The sequence below is a fragment of the Halichoerus grypus genome, chromosome 5, assembly GCF_964656455.1.
Source record: "Halichoerus grypus chromosome 5, mHalGry1.hap1.1, whole genome shotgun sequence".
Classification (NCBI taxonomy): Eukaryota; Metazoa; Chordata; class Mammalia; order Carnivora; family Phocidae; genus Halichoerus; species Halichoerus grypus.
In genome coordinates, this window is record NC_135716.1 from 57,746,952 (window position 1) to 57,763,751 (window position 16,800).

Consider the following 16,800-nt stretch of genomic DNA (forward strand, 5'->3'; position numbering starts at 1 on the left):
CTCTCTTCTTTCTGGGCCCTTAGCAGAATCACCCTTAAAAGTTTGTTCACAGCAATGTAGACTTTCCTAGAATGCACCCTGAAACTCTTCTAGCCTCTATCCATTACACTATTCCAAAGCTGCTTACACATATAACAAGTATTTGTTATAGCAGCATCCCCACTTCTCAGTACCAAGTTCTGTCTTAGTCTGTTCAGGAGACTATAACAAAATACCATAGACTGGGAGGCTTATAAACAACATTTTCGATCCCACAGAATTCAACTTGGAGATGTTCAAAGAAAATTCTTATCTTACCTTTTAAATAATTTCCAATGACTTTAGACTTATAATCTTGGACTATTAAAAACGGGAAGTAAATTTTAGTACTTCCATACTGTCTTAAGAGGGATAGGCTGTGGGCCAATGCCTTACTTGCCCTAGGTCTATAATGAAAGAGGGGGCCCAGACCACAGGTCCTTTGGTAAAACATGGAAAAAATATTTGTCACATAATCTTGTGGTAAAACTGCAAGTTTCTTTCTCAAAGGGATATAGTCTCCTCCTTAGACAACAGATTCCGGGTCTGAGAATTTGTTTAGATCTGGTAACTGAGTGAAGGATCATGATTTCCCATTATAACAGCTGTTACCAGACTTCTTGTCACCGGCTCAATTTTTCTGGTTATACAAGTCAAGGTAACACCCTTGTGGTTTGCTCCTCTGAGAACAAATGGTCTGTTAGCTATCACAACAGATCCCTGTGGGTCAAGGACTGTGACTCCAGCTGTACTCCTCATTTTGGTAATTATGTACACCATTCCTCTGTTAAGTGCTTCTAACTAGCCTCTATTAGTTCACAATCCTTTGGAATTAATACTAGTTTGATGGTAGTATCTTCTGTCAACCCTGGTCAGTTAAGGATAGCCACCCCTGAACTTCTCAAACATTCCCCTCACCATTATTGCCCTTAAAATCAAGCAGTCTGTACCCCCTTGGTACAACCTAATGGTCACCGCTCTTTAGAGGGCATTCTTCAAAATTTTCTAAGTCTGCCTCAGATGCCTGGGATTGGCCATGGACAGCAATTCCATCCGGGTAGATCACCTTGAGCTCAGACCAGAAGCTACATGGGTCTCATCTCTGTTTCTCCTATTTTGGACATTCTCCATCCATCTAACCTACATGTAAGGTTACCTGATGCCCTGAGGAACTCCACAATGCACACTTGTGAGACCGCCTGGAATCCCACAGTCAGGTCCCAATTCCAGGAGGGTGGCCTAGTAGGCAAATCACTCCCACTGACCAGCAGTTTTTCTTTCATGAGATCATACAAAGTTGGTTCACCAAAATAGTGTTGATATACTGACTTGGAGTGATTCTACTCAGACAAAGGAAAAGTTCAGGGTTCTGGGCCAGTGATGGTCACCCTTCAGTCTGAGTTACATGTGTGAGCCCATTGCTTCTTTCAAATAACATGCCTTTGAGATTCAGCTATATTTGCATATGAATCAATAGTTTATTCTTTATTATGGATGAATAGTATTCCATTGTGTGAATTTAGCACAGCTTGTTTATTATTCATCTATGATGTACATTTCAATGGTTTCAAATTATTGGCTACTATTACTAAAGCAGCTATAAACATGTACAGGCTTTGCACATAAATGTAGATATTGGTTGTCATTGCATCAGGATAAATCCCTAAGAGAGGAATTGTTAGATTGTATATTAAGTGCATGTTTAATTTATATAAAACTACAAAACTGTTTACCAAAGTAGATGTAAATTTTACATCCCTACCAATAACTTCTAAGAGTTCTAGTTGCTCCATATCCTTGCCAAGAATTACTATTATCACTCTTTTTTTTTTTTAAGATTTTATTTATTCATTTGAGACACAGAGATACAGAGAGAGAGAGCATGAGCAGTGGGAGAGGCAGAGGGAGAGGAAGAAGCAGACTCCCCGCTGAGTCAGGAGCCCGATGTGGAGCTCGATCCCAGGGCCCTGGGATCATGACCTGAGCCGAAGGCAGACGCTTAACCATCTGAGCCACCCAGGCACCCCTATTATCACTCTTTTTAACTTTAGCACTTTTAGTGGATATGAAGTGTGCCTCATTGTGGTTTAATTTAAATTTGCCTTGAACTATATAATATTAATAATGTGTATGTTTGTATAATAATTGGTATATTTGACTTCCAATTGAATCCAATTGTTTTATTGGGATTTGATGAATAGATATTGAACATCTTTTCATATGCCTATTGACCATTCATATATCTTCTTTTGTGAATTATCTATTCTTTTTTTTTCATTTTTTTATTCAGCTTTTCTGTTATTACTGCATTGCAAGAATAAATTATATATTCTGACTATAAGCCCTTTATTAGGTACATATATTGTGAATATTTTCTTTCATTCTGTGGTTTGTTTTTTCATTTCCTTAATGGTGTCTTCTGGAAAGTGGGCAATTATACGTTGATAAGTCTAACATCATTTTTTATGGTGAGTACTCTTCTGTGACCTCTTTGATAAATCTTTGCCTATCACAAAGTAGAAAAAATTTGCTCTTATATTTTCTCATAGAAATTTCATGTTAACTTGTATATTTAAGTATATGATAGATTTCAAAGTCATTTTTGTGTACTGTTGGAGATGACTGTCAAGGTATATATCTTTTATAAGGATATCTGGTTGTTCCAGCATCATTTTTTAAAAAGACTATCTCTCCTCCATTGAAAAAGATTGGTTCCTATGCTAAAAAGAAAAAAAAGTTGACCATACATGGAAAAGGTATTCCAGATTCTCTATACTGACCTATGTTTGCCTCTATGCCAAGACCATTCTAAATTGAACACCACAGCTTTCTTTTAAGTCCTAAAATAAGGTAATGCAAATCTTCCAACTTTGTTCTGCCTCAAAATTGTTTTGGCCATTCTAGGTCCTTTGCATCTTAATATAAATTTTAGAATAGCTTTCAACTTCTTTTTAAAAGTGTAGGAGGGCTGCTGGGATGTTGATTGACATGTCATTGAATCTACAGATAAATCTAGGGAGAATGGACTTCTTAACAGTATTGAGTCTTCCAATCAATGAACATGGTGAATCTATTTAGGTCTTTTCAAAGTTCTCTTATCAACTATTTGAAGTTTTCAGTGTAGTTGTCTTGCACACCTTATTAAACCTAAGTATTTTATCTTTTTTGATGTATTGTAATAGAAAATTTTTCAAATGTAAATTGTTAGTACATATAAAAACAATTAGTTTTACATATTGATCCTGTATTCTCTAACTTTGATAACTTCACTTAATATTTCTAAGTGTTTTTAGAAAATGCCTTAGGATTTTCCATACAGAATCAAATGAATTGCAAATAAAGATGGTTTTTCTTGTTCCTTTCCAATTTTATGCCTTTTATTTCTTTTAGTTGCTTTATTGTACAATTATTCCAGTAGGATAGCAGAAGTGATGGCATTGGACATTGTTGCCTTATTCCTGATCTATGAGACAGAGTCTGCTGATCAATTATGTTAGCTTTGGATTTTTCATAGATGCCTTTATCAGACTGAAGAAATTTCCTTCAATACCTACTGTGCTAAATGTTTTTTTATCTTGAATGTGTGTTGAATTTTACCAAAATATGTTCCTGCATTTGTTGAGATGATCATATGATGTTTCATCTTTGTTCAGTTAATGTGGTTAATTATATTGTGTGACTTTTCAAACATTAAGACAAGCTTGTACTTCTTAGATAAATTGTACTTATAGGATATATCCTTTTGTAAACATTAATGGATTCAATCTGCCAACTCTGTTGAGGATTTTTTAATCTATGCATGAGGGATACTGGTCACTGTCTTACTGTCTTAGTCAATTCAGGCTGCTACAACAAAATACCATGGAATAAGTGGCTTGTAGACAACAGAAATTTATTTCTCAAAGTTCTGGAAGCTGGAGGTCCAAGATAAGTTATTATATGAACTTTGGAGGGACACAAGCATTCAGTCCATAACTGTCTCTACTCTCTTACTTTATAAATCTTTGTCAGATTTTGGTATCACTGCTACACTGATCACATAAAATAACATTCTATTCTCTATTTTCTGAAAAAAGTTTATTATTGGTATTATTTCTTACTTTGTGCATGATAGAATTTACCAACAAAGCCATCTTGGTTTTGAGTTTTCTTTGTGGAAAGGTTTTTTTAACATTATTACAAACTCAAGTGTCTCAATAGTTATATAGCTATTTAACTTTCTATTTTTTCTTGAGTCACTTTTGGTAAGTTGTGTTTTCCAAGAAATTTATCCACTTCATCTAGTTACCAATTATTAACACATTTTTTTCCTAATATTCTTTTATTTTCTTTTTTTTTTTTTTTAAAGATTTTATTTATTTATTTGAGAGAGAGAATGAGATAGAGAGAGAGAGCATGAGAGGGGGGAGGGTCAGAGAGAGAAGCAGACTCCCTGCTGAGCAGGGAGCCCGACGTGGGACTCGATCCCAGGACTCCAGGATCATGACCTGAGCCGAAGGCAGTCGCTTAACCAACTGAGCCACCCAGGCGCCCTCTTTTATTTTCCCATTAAAATTGGTAAGAAATATAATGGTATTCCTTCTTTTATTTCCAATACCGGTAATTTTTTTGTTTTTTTAAGCTTTCATTTAAATTCCAGTTAGTTAACACACAGTGTAATATTAGTTTCAGATGTGCAATATAGTGATTCAACAATTCCATACCTCACCCGCTGCTCATAACAAGTGTATTCCATAATCCCCATTACCTGTTTTACCCATCCCCCTACCCACCTCCCCTCCTGTAACCATCAGTTTGTTCTCTATAGTTAAGACTCTTTTCTCAGTTTGCCTCTCCCTTTTTTGTTCCCTTTGCTCATTTGTTTTGGTTCTAAAATTCCATATATGAGTGAAATCATATGGCATTTATCTTTCTCTGACTTATTTTGCTTAACATAACACTCTCTAGCTCCATCCATATCATTACAAATGGCAAGATTTTATTCTTTTTATGGCTGAGTAATAGTCCATTGTGTGTGTGTGTATACCACCTTTTCTTTATCCATTCATCAGTCACTGGACACATATTTTGGGTATTGTAGATAATGCTGCAGTTTTTCAATGTAAATATTTACTTTTTTATTCATTGAGCTTAAGTGTGGAATTGCTAAAAGTATATCATATTTTTATTATGTGTATTTGATGTTTGTAAGTGACTTTGTTGAATATCAGATTCTTAAATTCAAAAGACAGCTTAATCTGATGATACAAAAAGGTATACATACTAGCCATATGCCTGAAAAATTACCTATATGATTAGGAATTAACTTATGTATATGGATGTGAATATTTCTGTTAGCATGAAAACATGACCCTTTGCATTACATTTCATTAACATCTTTATATTTTCATCCATACTATAGATTTCTCTTAATAGGGGAATTTAAAGACAGCACCTTGTAATCCAGGAGCAAATATATAAATAGTGAATATAGTGTAAGACTGAAGACATAAAAATCTAACCTTACCAAAGGAGCTTTATGATGAGATACACCACCTACTGGAATCAGAGTATATCAGGGCCCATTATAAGTATGTTTTGTCTCAAGCTCCACATGGCCTTGTTGTTTTATACCTCAGAGCCTGCTCTACCCTGCTGCCTTGTGACCCATATGTCAGTCTTTCCTCCCTCCTAAGACAAAATTCCAGGGCTCAACTCAGATTAAATAATACAGGATACTGCTTTCCTCAATGCACTACCCTTCTAACCCATGAAATGGGTTTCTTTCTCTCTCCCACTCTTCATTACCACAATGTAATACATAATTAAAACTATTATCCTCACTCTAAAAATTGTACTTCCTTACTTGGTTTGGAATCTTCTACCCTACCTAGTAAAACACAAGTGTTGTGGTAAATTAGAAAATCAAGACATTCTGATATGAATACGTAAAGAACAACAATATAAATCAGTGAAATATTTGGTATAAACAATATGAAAGGTATGACTAAATACTGATTTATTCATTGCATTAATTTGACTTTTGCGTCTTTACCGTGGTGTTTTTCCCTTTTCTGAGTAGACAACAGAATTATATATCACTTGACTTTCCATGGGTATTCAATATTGTTGCTTTTTGTTTTGCTTGCAAATGCAGGGAAAATAAAGTCAATTAGGTTCTCATTTGCTTAGTTCATTGTAAGACAAAAATAGCATTCAGTTTCTATTTGATGATTAGAATAATGGCCAAGGCTAGAAATATGGATGGTAAGTTGAACATTCATAATCTATAACTCAACAAAAGAGAATTAGCTATATGAAAAATATACATAAATATCATAAAAGTAATCTTTGAAACCAAGTGAACATATAACAAAACTATTTTGAAAAAACAATATTCTCTTGGTATTTGTCATTTTCATGCCTATCCCGTTAGGTAGCTGCAAAAGAACCCCTTTAATGATCAAGAGCCATATGTTGTTGTGTTTTTTTTTTAAGATTTATTTATTTATTTACAGGGAGAGAAAGCACAGTGGGGCAGGTAGAGGGAGAGGGAGAGAGAAACTCAAGCAGACTGCACTGAGTGTGGAGCCCCACATGGGGCTCAATCTCATGACCCTGAGATCATGATGATTATGACCTGAGCCAAAAATCAAGAGTTCGACGTTTAACTGACTGTGCCGCCCAGGCACCCTGCAGCAATATGTTATTCTTTAAGCTGCCACTCATTTTAATGATAAAATTGTGTGTATTTAAATAAATTGTGAGTCAGTAATTGTTATAAGGAAAATATGGCATCTTGTAGCTAAATATCTTTAATATCTAACTTCTGCTTATTTTATTCTTTCCAATTACCACAGTATGCTTTGATTTTAGATGAAATCTGTTTTCTTTAAAAAGATTATAAAATTAATACTTGTAGAGAGTTCATCTTGATTATCCAGTTACTTTTATTGATCTTACAGGCAGAATAGTATCTTGATCTATTACATTCAACAACACCAAAATATCTACAACTCTGGTGTCAATATCAATAATCACTAAAAATCAAGCAAACATTTATAACTATCTGCAATTAAAGGAAATCGATTCAAAAGGCATGTAACTGCAATAACAATAAAATAGTATTTATGTATTAAGTCATACATAGTCAACCTAAATTTAGTACCTCAGGCATTTTTATAATTTTTATATTTATACAAACCTTGGAAAATGAGGAGCACACTGGTCAGTCACCAATGATCGTGAAAAAAATAGACAAAAGTGCTTATCTTGCTAACAGTATATGTTTAGCCTGACATTGTGTGATACTGTTATCCCTTCCAAAGCATTAGAAATCAATACTACATGTGCCTCAAGCTTTTTTACAGATGAATGATCTGATCAAGATGCCCTCATTTCAGAAACTAAGGTCATTAATGTTTATCTTCACTTGAGCCATTTTAGAAAGCTTGCTGAACCTAATGCCCAATCTCAGACTACTGTGTGAACAGCGACATCTAGTGGGCATTATGATCCCAAACATTTTATAAGTCTAAACGCAAAGGGTATCCATGAAACAAGTGAAATCACTATGAATGTATCATCTTTAATATTGACACAAGCATATTTCCAATGAAACTATATCAGAAGATTACACTTCCTGGTAGACTTTCTCTGACTCAGTAATAAAATTTAAGAAAAGCCAGCACTGGGCTTCTAATCTTTATTCTTAACAACCTCTCCATAGGTAAATACCCTTTGTAGATTTTTATAAAAATCCAATTTTGTTCTGTTCATGTCCAAATTCTGGCTTCTAACAGGGTGATATAAAGATCTCTGAAACATGATGAGCTACTAAATAATCAGTTTTGTGGCTCTTTTAGGAACATGAATTGGAATGTCCCAGCAATAAACAAATCCAGCCAGTCTCTATGACAATGCACTGAGGGGCAGTATTAAGACATTAGAAAAGCTGCCAGTCTGTTAATTATTATTGTATTGAGTTGACACTGAGATGTTATTAATTTTTGTAAACAAGGAATATCCATTTCAAGATTTTCTAAAACAACTGATTCATGAAATGGAATTATAGACTCATTTTACCATCAAAAAGTCATTTCCTAAGTATGACTGTTTCCTGTGAATGAAAAAGTCAGTACATTCTTTGGCTGTTTTGCATAGCCAATCTGAGGCAATCCAAACAAGCTTTTGTTGTTTGCTGGAACCTCAGCTCATCATTCTCTATACATACTTCCAGCCAGAGATCTAAAACTATCCCCCAACTCCCTTCAGGCCAGCTCCAGGGAAACTGTATCTTCCTGTCACCATGAACATTTTTTCCTGAGCACAAACTGTATGATGCAGTTCCATGGTTGTTCATGAGACACACTGGGATTGTCCCTCCAGATGGACTGAGGTACCCCCTGAAATGCCTAGACATACATAAATGAATATAAGTGGACATCACTATCAACTTATTTCATTTCCCCTAAATTAATTTCCATGGGCTAAGACTAGACCTTTCTCTTTCTCTTTAACCTTTTAAGGCCTTGTTAATGACAATAAACAGATGCAAGGTCTAGGCAACAGTTTTTTTTTTAACACACCAGCCTCTTCATATACAGAATGGGCATATTTAATACTTCCAGATCATTAAAATACCCACTTCCCAGCCACATGCCATGTTAGTGATTAGCTGGGATATTCACCTGACTTCCATTTGTGTGCTAAAAAGGGCTGTAGAAGCCAAGACCCCCAGTGACTGGACACAAAAGTCCAAAGGAGTGATAGCTCACAGGCACCATCCAATTGGGGAACTGTGAGGAAAAGAAAGGAACCATTTTATAGCACTTAAGATTTTCATGTAAATGCTAGGCAGACATGTTCCAGTGGGCATTTAACACCCAAGTATATAAGCAGCTAATCTTATTAAAACAATGAGTGTGATTCAAATGCATTTAAAATTAATACTAAGGCCAGATGAGGTGCTGTAAGTGTAAAGCCCAGAATTTTCTCCAGTCCACTCCCACCAGTAACTCCCCAGTCCTCTTTCCAAGGTCTTAAGTATAGGAGGATATGTGGGCAGTGGCCACAAGTAGTGTAATGCTTACTAAGGGGACAGGCGGCCATGAGTGACATTGGAGGCACCTGGAGGTTGCCTTCTACTGCTCTGCACTATATGGACTTCATTTTCCCTCTTTTCCCTCTCCCTGTTCCCTTTGTCTCTCTTATTTCTGCCTGAATCTAACAATGATCGTGTGAAGCACTGTTGTGCCCCGCTGCTGTCTGAACCCAGGTTGTGAAACAAAGATGATTTCTGAATTCCAGTGGAAAATGTTGCGAACTGCTCAACACTCAGCACATCCAGATCGTCTCAGATGAAGAGATATGGGCAATCACACATTATTACTGTCTGCTCATAGTAAGAACCTCCTCACAAAAAATAATTCAGAACTTGAGCTGGCATTCTGAGTTAAAGGTCTAATTAATTCTCTGTCAGCATGTCCATATCTTGACCTTGCACATGTTTTAAGGATGAATTAGTTCAGGTTTGCAAATAAGTAATTTCAAAGTTATCAGCCCACAAAAACATTTTCATTACCTCCTCTCCCCACAAAACTACCCAAAGAGTAAAGTAAATCATACTTTTTACTAGTTGCCCAGGGTCATCCTTCCCTGGGCCTGGAAGAGTATACAAGGGTCTAGTTGAATGGTTGGACGAGTGGCCACCACTAGATCCCTACAAGCCTAGAAATAATTTGGTCTGGGTCTAAGTGCTAATATCATGCTGCCAAGTCTCTTTCTGAAAAGCATAAAAGCAAAATATCCCATCCCTGCAAGCAAACCAACCACAAGGGTGGTGCCAAGAACTTTTGGGGCCCTTTTCTTGGCCACCCGGAATGCTGTTGGCAGCACTGCAGAGATTAATATATTGTTGACATGTCCTAAAACCTTGTTAAATGTTTTTCTCTTCAAGACACGTTCGTAATAGGTTTCCAAGTTTGGTCGCTTTCCATTTCCCCAGTTTCTCCTCGCAAACCCCAGGAACTTCAGTCGATGCAATGTGACAGCAAGAGAGACGTCTGCCAGGGTGAAGGATTCTCCGCAGAGCCAAGGCTGACGGCCCTCTTCTAATCAGAGAGAGGGACATGGAGAATTAGGGGCAAGGGCTATACAGATAGACTCCAGCCGGCAGCTTTTGTCTCGGTCCTGAGGGCAAGTGTGAGTACAGCAAATGATGAAGGCCATGGTACATTTTCTTGACAATCATACTCAGTGAGTAATTTTATCCTAAGCAAAGTCCATGCCAGTGTATCCCAAGCTAAGGGAGGTTTGCTTGATATCTGTCAGCCACCTGACCCTGGGTGAGACTGGAGCCACCTGAGCTCAAAGTGGGTCTCTGATATTGAAAAAGGATTCTGAGGAGTTGAGAGCCTCCAAGCCAGAGGAGTCGACAGATCTGTCCTCTTGGCTTAGGAAAACAGCAGGTGAGCTTTAGGAAAATCCATAAAATTGGGCCTGAAATGTCACTCAGTGATTGCCACTCCTAGTTACTTATGTAAAGCAGAAGAAAGTTCCTATTGTGAGACAAGTTTCATGTAACACAGTCTTCAACTTTGTTGCCAATTAGAATAGCGCAAATGATCCATGTGCATGCACCTGGGCAATGGCCGGATAGTGCAGCTAGGTTCACAGGTACAATGCTGGGATGCTCACCAGCCAGCCTGCAGATATACGCAGGCCAGCCATCTTAGACTTCACACTGGAAGTGTTCTCCCTGCCTAGGGAAAAAAACTAGAAGGAGCTTTCAAGCAATTACTCAGGTTATTCAACCAAATGAACTACTGTGATTACAAATGTGTCAAACGGGCTAAGTAGGAACCTCTCAACCATCACTTTAAATTGTGCAGAAAAATCCTCCACCAGTCACATTTCACATAGACACAGACTGGGTTACCATTAGACACCTGGGTTTTGCTGAGTTCGGTATTATTGTTGCCATGATAATTTAAACTGCCCGTGAATAAAAATAATAAAAAACAGACTACAGAATGTTTTTGGTAAAATCTTAGAATATTCCCATAAATATGCCTGGTATCCAGCAAAAGAGAATGAAAACACACACACACACATACATACATACATACATACACACAAATGAGAACCTACCTGGGGTTTCTTCATTTCTTCTTTGCAACTCAGTTTCAACCTGGTCCAAGACTTTCTCCAATTCATCAAGAATTTTCTTCAAATATTTGACATTGTCATGGTCAAGCAGCTTTGACTAATTAGCAAAAATAACTAAATAGGTTATTTATGCCTGCAAAAAACAATCAATACAGAGCAAAGCAGATATAAACTCTTCTAGAGTTGGAGCCTCTTTCTCCAAGGCAATGAGGAGATACAGAATAATGTTAAAGCCAAAGCAAGCCTGGGGGAAAATGCTCTGGCTGAGAGAATACTCCATGGGCCAGACCCCCTGGTCTGCTGGCAGCTCCTGTGGGACCAGATGCCCAGAGACGGCCAAGAATACAAGGGGCACAAAGAGACTCCTCTCAGCCCCCAGTGAATGAATGGAACTTCAGCAACTTTTGAGGAACGGAAAACTGAAGGGTCAGGCCTGAGGGAGAAATCTGAATGCAGTGAGTTAAAGACCAAGTGGAAAGTAAGGAGTGCTGTGCGTGCAGGCATTTCTTTTGAGCAGCTCCCTTAGCTAAGGTAAGATAAAGGAAAATGGGAAGTTGAGGAGGGTGGGGAGTGTTGATATTTGCTACATTTTTAATATGGGGGAAGCCTGTGTGTGTTCTGGGGCCCTGAGGAAAGAATCACCAGAAAGGGAAAGGCTGACTGTAACAGACGAAGCAAAGCCCTGCTCCTTAGGAGGCAGACAGGTCAGAATGGATTAACTCAAAATGGATTAAAGACTTGAACATAAGACCTAAAACCATAAAACTCCTAGAAGAAAACAGAAGTGGTAAGCTTCATGATGTAGGTCTTGGCAATAATTTTTTTAATCTGACACCAAAAACAAAAGCAACAAAAGCAAAAGTAAACAGGTGGGACTACATCAAACTAAAAAGTTTCTGCACAACAGAGGAAACCAAAAACAAAATGAAAAGGCAGCCTATTAAATAGGAGAAAATACTTGCAAATTATGTATCTGATAAGGGGCTAACAGCATCCAAAATATATAAAGAACTCCTACAACACAATAGCAAAAAAACAATCTGATTTTAAAATGTGCAGAGGATCTGAATTGAAGACATATAGAAGACATAGAGATGGCCAACGGGTACATAAAAGGATGCTCAATATCACTCATCATCAGGGAAATGCAAATCAAAACCACAATGAGATATCACCTCACAGCTGTTAAAATGGCTATGATCAAAAAGGCAAGAAATAAGTGTTGGCAAAGATGTGGAGAAAAGAGAACAATCATGCACTACTAGTGGGAATGTAAACTGGTGCAGCCACAATGGAAAACAGTATCGAGGTTCCTCAAAAAATTACAAATAGAACCACCATGTGATCCAGCAATGCCACTTCTGGGTATTTACCCAAAGAAAATGAAAACACTAACTCAAAAAGATATATGCACTCCCATGTTCATTGCAGCTTCATTTACAATATCCAAGACTTAAGTGTCCATCGATGGATGAATGAATAGATGTGGTAATATATACACAATGGAATATTATTCAACCATAAAAAATAATGAAATTTTACCATTTGCACCAACAAAAATAGACCTCGAGGGAATTATGCTAAGTGAAATAGGTCAGACAAAGACATATACTGTAGGATCTCTCTTATATGTGGAATCTAAAAACAACAACAACAACAAAACAAAAACCAAGCTCATAGAGAACAGATTGGTGGTTGCCAGAGGTGGGGATTGGAGGTGGAGGAAATGGGTGAAAGGTAAGAAGAAAAAAAATGAGAGAAGGGAGGGAAGTATAATAGAGGAACAAACTTGCCAATTGCCTGCCCTATTGGTATTAAAGTCCTAAAGGTCTAGCTAGGCCTTAAAGTGGCAGAAAACCTGAAATGACAGATTCCTAGTATGTATTATGAACTTTTTCATTTTACAACTTGCCTTGACAATCAGCATGAGCAATATCTGCCTTTTAAGCAACTGTCATTAGGTTTGAATATCAAATCTAATAAAGAAAAATTCTTTCTAAAAGCACAGCGTAAGCCAAAGGTAACGTGCACTGGTGATTTGCAAATATTTAAGAGATGTTCTAGAAATAGTGAAACTTTACAAAAAGTAGAACATTTAATACAAACAGTGGATGTCAATGGAGGACAGCCTGGTTTACTTACTTTAAGTCGCTTCTGTTTTGCGATGTATGCCTCTTGTAAATCTGGGTTTTCTTCAGCAAGTTTTTTCAGTTCAGATTCTGTGTTACCAATTTGGCCTGATAATAAAATCATTTTTGAAATAGGAAATTATTTCCTCCCTTCTAGACAAGAAACAAGGAGAAGCTAGGAAACTCCATGGTAAGAGCATGAGCTCTGGGGTTTATGCCCTGTCTCTGCCTTAGACTTACCCTCTCTGTGCCTCAGTTTCCTCAGACTCAAAATGGAACTATCAGAGTATCTGTTGCATAAGCTAAGGATTAAATGTGAGACATCCAGGAAAGCACTTAGAGCAAGGCCCAGCACGTCAGAAGAGCTCAGTGCACAGTGGTTGTTCTACCTTTCAATACCTTTCAAGTTTTTGTTAATGGACTTCTATATGAAGAGAAGAAAAAAAGCTTATTTAAAAAAAAAATATTAACTTCAGGTGATAGAATTATATTCAGACCACCTGTTTCACATCATATGAGTACTTATGAAGAGAAGAAGGAGGAACAAGAAGGTAAAGCGGGAAGAGGAGAAGGAGGGAGGGGATGGAAGAGGAGAGAAAGAAGAATCAAAAGGAAAGAAAAATAACATAAGAGAATTATAAAGGTGAGATATGATGTAATGGAAAGAATGTCGTTTCTAGAATTAGAAAATCTGGGTTTGAGTGTTCCTAGTCAAACACGCCCCGAGTCTGACCACGGCCACCTTCCCTTACTTTCCCATCCCAATCACCTGTGCCGTAGAACACACTTTCTCTTCCACATCCCAAGCACTGACCATACTCTGTCCTCAGAAAAGGACAGAGTTGAATATCACAATTCAATCTTAATAAATCTCAAATCGCTGAATTTCGAGGTAGACTAATGGTTAGACAGCCTGTAGTCCAGCTCCCTCACATAATGAAACAAAAATTAAGGACCAGAAATGTGAACTCAGTTACCCATAATCCCCAGCAGATTCCAGATTTCATGATTCTTAGTCCATCTCCTATGAGAACATGTTATGTTCTTTACTTTTCCACAGGCTATTCTTGAGTTTTACTCAAGCTTGGCCCTCAAGGCCAAGAGCTGGAAAATCAGCTCCTATAGACAATAAATGTCCAGCTGAACAGCTGAAGCACAGATTAATCTGACTGGTGCATGGATTGATCTGTAACATGAACATCCATGAAGCAAACTCAACAACACAACACTGCCCCCGAGTCTTCATGAGATATGCCCAGTCTCAAAAATGAATTAAAAGAACTTTGAGACAAAATTCCAAGTCTTTAAGATTGTTACATACTGCGAATCCGTGTGGTTGCATAAGCTGGGATCATGGAGTCCACAGTGAGCTCAGGATGTAAAATGCAGCCATGGGTATAGGCATCCATTGGCAAGGAGTCCAGCAGTTCTCGATAATGTTGTACCCGTGGGTAATACATGCTTCCTTTATCAGGCATTAACCTGGGGGTTTTTTCTAAAAACATACACATAAACATTAAAGGAAAAGTTACAAATGAGAGGTTACATCCAAAAGCAAAATGAAAAACCCAAACCCCCTTATCAGTGTTTTCAATATTACATCAAGGCATTTAAAAGATGATTATCTCCCCAGCCCAGACATTCAAAATTTGAAATGGACTGATGTACCAGACTAGATCCCAAACCATGATCACACTGAAATTCTCTCACTTCTCTACAAATTGCTACTCGACCCGCAAGGCCCAGTTATTTATGCCAACTCCTCTAAGGAACATTCCCTAACCTCCTACAACCAATATCTGATTGGGTCAGGTGTGCCTTCCTCTGTACCTGCAAAAATACCTTTGTACATACACCATCATAGCCTTATCACCTTAACTGGTTGGTTGTATCTTTTTGCCCTATGTGCTTCTTCAGGGCAGCGAGCCTATGATTCACTGTCTCTCATAGTGTCTCATACATTTTAGGACATTGATAAAGGTTGGATAGGTGAATGAAAGCTCATTATGAAAAGATAATCAGAGACCACTCTTTCCTAGGTTCCAATTAATACCAAGAGTGACCCTTTTGATGTTATGTGAATGTGCACTGACAGTCTTCACAGATTCACCATGACTTTCTAATATTTTGTGTCTAGAAAGTGGGTTCTACATAAATCCTGGTTTGCTGGTTAAACCCTAGACTCTAGACTACTTGAGGGCAGGGACCATACACTGTTCTCTGTTGAGTTCCCAGTGCCTAATATAAGATTTGGCTCATAGTAGGTGTTCAGTAAATTTCAATCAATGAATATATTCCAAATTTCTAGTTGTCATAGAATATTTGAGCTGGAGAAGCTCTGTAGCAGTTAACAAGGACACTGAGAGAGGCTGAGGTATTCTCCTAAGATACCACAGCTAATTAAAGGCAGAACAAGAACTAAAATCATTGATTCCTAAAGCAGTGCCCTGCTTTATAACATCATTGTAACATCTTCAAAGGGGTTACATTTCAGAGACTATCCAAGAAGAATAACAATGAACCACATGATCCAAAGATCAGGACTATGTCCCTTCAGAAACACTTCCTAATTCTGACTCTCAAACTGCTCCGGAAAAATGCCAATGAGCTTATTCCAACAAGTGAAAAGAATAGCCTCAATTTTATTCATTTATTTCTTAGTTTGGGCTATTTAATTTAGAATCCTTTTGAGCATCCCACACTCATTCATAAGTGTTGACAATTCAGAATTGGTTGCAGAGCATTTCAGACAAGATCTCATAATGCCATAATCAAAGTGGAACAAGTTTTCTAAGCCAACAGACTATTTCTGACTCTAAGAAAAAATAAGATGGATTACTCCTCAAACCAGTGGGCAAATACCTAATTCCCCGCTGGGGAGTCCAATTCTGAAGTCTGCATTGGAATAACTGAGAATGAAGCAGCCACATACTACTTGTCAACAGTGGATTTACCCAACTACAACACACTTCCTTGCTGACCTTTCAGGATCTCAGTATTATCGGTAGGATCCTAACCAATGCCTGGTAGACATTTCCATGAGGACAACAGACTGGAGTCCTTCTACAGTCCTTGAAATACTGAAGAGTTCTTAACCTTTTGTGTGCCACCGACCTCTTCTCAAAATAATGTCCTTAAACATACAAGACATAGGATTGCAAAAGAAATTGATTGTATTGAATATGTTTATCAAATTAATTTTAAATTATAAAATATTAATATGGGTGCCTTTTAGTAATACATTAATAAGATCTAGCAGCAGGTCTAATAACTACCATAATTTCAAAGTAGCTATAAGCATAAGTTATTTTTAAGATAACTGCCATAACCTGATACGCTATGAACATATCTGTGATTTCTACTGGTAACAATGTCACAGGCACTCCTGATATTGCTGTGGTTTATGCCTACATTGGAAATGAAATGAAGTAATAAGTTTCTGTTGGAAATAAGTGAAGATATAATTTTTTTCCCCTCTAGGATCTCAAATCTCCTGAATTCTATT

General features: G+C 37.4%; 1 protein-coding gene across 4 annotated transcripts in view; it reads right to left on the reverse strand.

Annotated features, from left to right (window-relative positions):
• Nucleotides 1–6,474: 6,474 nt before the first annotated feature.
• Nucleotides 6,475–16,800, reverse strand: part of GDAP1 (ganglioside induced differentiation associated protein 1) — a 45,378-nt gene continuing 35,052 nt past the window's right edge. For all 4 annotated transcript variants that reach the window (XM_078072298.1, XM_036065367.2, XM_036065359.2 and 1 more), the window contains 4 exons: nt 14,617–14,790; nt 13,309–13,403; nt 11,149–11,263; nt 6,475–10,109 (listed from right to left, as the gene is read on the reverse strand). In XM_078072298.1, the coding sequence (XP_077928424.1) occupies nt 9,727–10,109; nt 11,149–11,263; nt 13,309–13,403; nt 14,617–14,773 (750 nt within the window). In that variant the 5' untranslated portion in view covers nt 14,774–14,790 and the 3' untranslated portion in view covers nt 6,475–9,726. The remainder of the gene's footprint in view (nt 10,110–11,148; nt 11,264–13,308; nt 13,404–14,616; nt 14,791–16,800) is intronic.